Source organism: Rhinopithecus bieti, unplaced genomic scaffold (assembly GCF_001698545.2).
Source record: "Rhinopithecus bieti isolate Rb0 unplaced genomic scaffold, ASM169854v2 scaffold_14455, whole genome shotgun sequence".
Classification (NCBI taxonomy): Eukaryota; Metazoa; Chordata; class Mammalia; order Primates; family Cercopithecidae; genus Rhinopithecus; species Rhinopithecus bieti.
This window is the reverse complement of record NW_016807905.1, coordinates 1,146,007-1,149,013: the sequence shown is the minus strand read 5'-3', so window position 1 is coordinate 1,149,013 and position 3,007 is coordinate 1,146,007. Positions and strand designations below refer to the sequence as shown.

At 48.4% G+C, this 3,007-nt stretch overlaps 1 protein-coding gene across 1 annotated transcript in view; it reads left to right on the top strand.

The window, feature by feature from the left end:
* Nucleotides 1-3,007, top strand: part of SNTA1 (syntrophin alpha 1) — a 38,491-nt gene that overhangs the window by 25,950 nt on the left and 9,534 nt on the right. The window contains exon 3 of the mRNA XM_017884091.1: nucleotides 2,043-2,247. Coding sequence (XP_017739580.1) covers nucleotides 2,043-2,247 — 205 coding nt within the window. The remainder of the gene's footprint in view (nucleotides 1-2,042; nucleotides 2,248-3,007) is intronic.

Sequence of the window (3,007 nt, the reverse complement as noted above, 5' to 3'; positions counted from 1 at the left end):
CCGGCCACTGCACTCCAGCCTGGGTGGCAGAGCAAGACTCCGTCTCAAAAAAAAAAAGAAAGAAAAAATAAGTAGCTGTCGTTGTGCTAGTACCAAGCTCCCTCCTAGCAACTTTGAAAGGTGAAAGGAGGAGAAAAGGAAGGCAGTGTTTTTTTCATCAAATCTCATTGGCCAGAACTGTATTGTTTGCCCCTTTCTAAACCAATCACAAGCAAGAAGGATGGAATGATCATGATTAGATTTGACCAATCAAGGTTCTCCCTCTAAGCTGGGGAGAAGCTGAGCCTCTAGGACTCAGGGTTCTCTTAGCAAAGGAAAAAGAGGGGAGATGGTTTTTGGCTGTCAAGTAGGCTGTGACATGTCCCACTTCCGCTGCCCTTTGAGACATAATCCAATAATCAGTCGTGGGGTAAGTCGTTGCTGCAGTGATAAGTCATTTGAGTCCTAGTCCCCAAAAGTCAGATCTAGGTTTGCTTCTTCCAAAAAACCTGGCCCTGCTTTCTTTCAACATTGCTTCTATTCCAACCCTAATAGAGTTTGTAACTCCCTCTCTTGCCCCCGTTTGCTTTGAATCCTATCTGAGCCTCAGAGGCATCTCCTGCGACAGAAATAGCTTCTTATCTGGTTCTTCCAGGAAGGTGGGCCAAGAATTCCTAACTCCTTCCTGGTCTGTCCACTCACAGGGCACGTTGACTGGGCTTTGACTGCAGACGTCAGATAGCTAGCAAGCCAGATGGCCCTGGGAGCAGGTGTGGTTGAGAGCAGAGGAAGAGAGGCTGCAGAGGAAGAGAGGCTGCCCACAGGCTAGCAGGCATCAGGCACCCATAGAGGGTATATCATTGTTGGGAGAAGAGAGACAAGGTCTTGGGAAAGTCATCTTTTTTTTTTTTTGGAGACAATCTAACTTCATTGTCCAGGCTGGAGTGCAGTGGTGCAATCTTGGCTTATTGCAACCTCTGCTTCCCATGTTCAAGTGATTTTCATGCCTCAGCCTCTCAAGCAGCTGGGATTACAGACATGTAGCACCCCTCCCAGCTAACGTTTGTATTATTAGTAGAGACAGGGTTGCACCATGTCCTGACCTCAAGTGATCCACACTGCCTCAGCCTCCCAAAGTGCTGGAATTATAGGCGTGAGCCACCATGCCCAGCCTGGGAAAGTCCTTTTTTTTTTTTTTAGACAGAATCTTGCTCTGTTGCCCAGGCTGGAGTACAGTGGTGCGATCTTGGCTCACTGCAACCTCCTCCTCCCGGTTGCAAGTGATTCTCCTGCCTCAGCCTCCCCAGTAGCTGGGATTACAGGTGCGAGCCACCACGCCCGGCTGGTTTTTGTATTTTTAGTAGAGACGGGGTTTCACCATGTTGGTCAGGCTGGTCTCAAACTTTTGACCTCAAGTGATCTGCCTGCCTTGGCCTCCAAAAGTGCTAGGATTATAGGCGTGAGCTACCACGCCCAGCCTGGGAAAGTCTTTTAACCACCTTCTTGTATACACTGTCTAGGAGTTCAAGACCAGCAACATGGTGAGACCCCATCTCTACAACAAATCAATAGCTGGGTGTGGTGGTGCATACCTGTAGACCCAGCTACTTGGGGAGCTGAGGTGGGAGGACTGATTGATCTGGGAGACTGAGGTGGTAGTGAGCTGTGATAGCACCACGGCACTCTAGTCTGGGTGACAGAGAGAAACTGTCTCAAAAAAAAAAAAAAAAAAAAAGTCACATGGCCACACCTCACTGCAAAGGAGGCTGGGAAATAGTCTTTCTTCCAGGTGGCTGTGTGTCTGTCAACCACAGGGAAAATGAGAGAAGGGATATAGGCGGGGCCTGTCTCTATATAGGGATACAGAAAAGGGGTATAGTATTTTCTGCTCCACTGCCCCGTCAGAGACTTTAACCTAGAAGAATTTGTTAATATCACTATTGGACTCTTGCTTACTAAAGGTCTAATAGTGACACTGGACACTCTTAATAAATTAGTGACAATTGTGATATGTGCTGGGAGCCCATGTCACAGTGGTGACTGCTGATGTCTCTCCCAATCAGTCAAGTATATGAAGGACGTCTCACCGTATTTCAAGAACTCTGCTAGTGGGACCTCGGTCGGCTGGGACTCACCTCCTGCCTCACCCCTTCAGCGGCAGCCTTCCTCCCCTGGCCCCACACCCCAGAACCTCAGCGAGGCCAAACACGTGTCCTTGAAGATGGCATATGTCTCGAAGAGGTGCACCCCCACTGACCCGGAGCCCAGGTAAGGCTGGGCTGGGGGGCAACTCAGACAGACAGATGCCCTGGTGTCAGGTGGTAGGACCAACGGAAAGACACCTCTGTTGTACGAATGACCAGCGTGATGCCAGAACATAGTAGGTGCTTAAAAGATAGATTGACTGGAAGCATGAGGGAAGCTATGGAGATGATGGTGTGCTTTGCTTCTCACTTCTTCCTCTGGGCAGCTCATACATGGGGATGAACTTGGTCTGGGGAAGAACCCTGTGTTCCAGTCCTGGTTCTCTTTGAACTAGGCCCTTTTCCTCACTGACCTTTAGATTATCCATTGTGAGATAAGGTTGTTAGACTCACTGATCCTCTCTTCTCTTCCCACTCTGCTTGAGCTCTGAGATGTCTGGTTTTATCAGGGCCATGGACGGTTACATCCTTCACATCTGAGCAGCCTTTAACAGTTCATTGATAATATTGATACCACCAAACATTTACTGAGTGTATACTGTGTACCCAGCACTGTGCTGAGTGCTTTCCATGTGCAATATTATTTAGCTCTCACAGAGGCCCAATGGGCAAAGTCCTATTATTTCGCCTCCTTTTTATTTTATTTTATTTTTATTTTTGAGCCAGAGTTTTGCTCTGTCACCCAGGCTGGAGTGCAGTGGTGCAATGATCTTGGCTCACTGCAATCCTGCCTCCTGGGTTCAAATGATTCTCCTGCCTTAGCCTCCCAAGTAGCTGGGACTACAGGTGCCCGCCACCACACCTGGCTAACTTTTTTTTTTTTT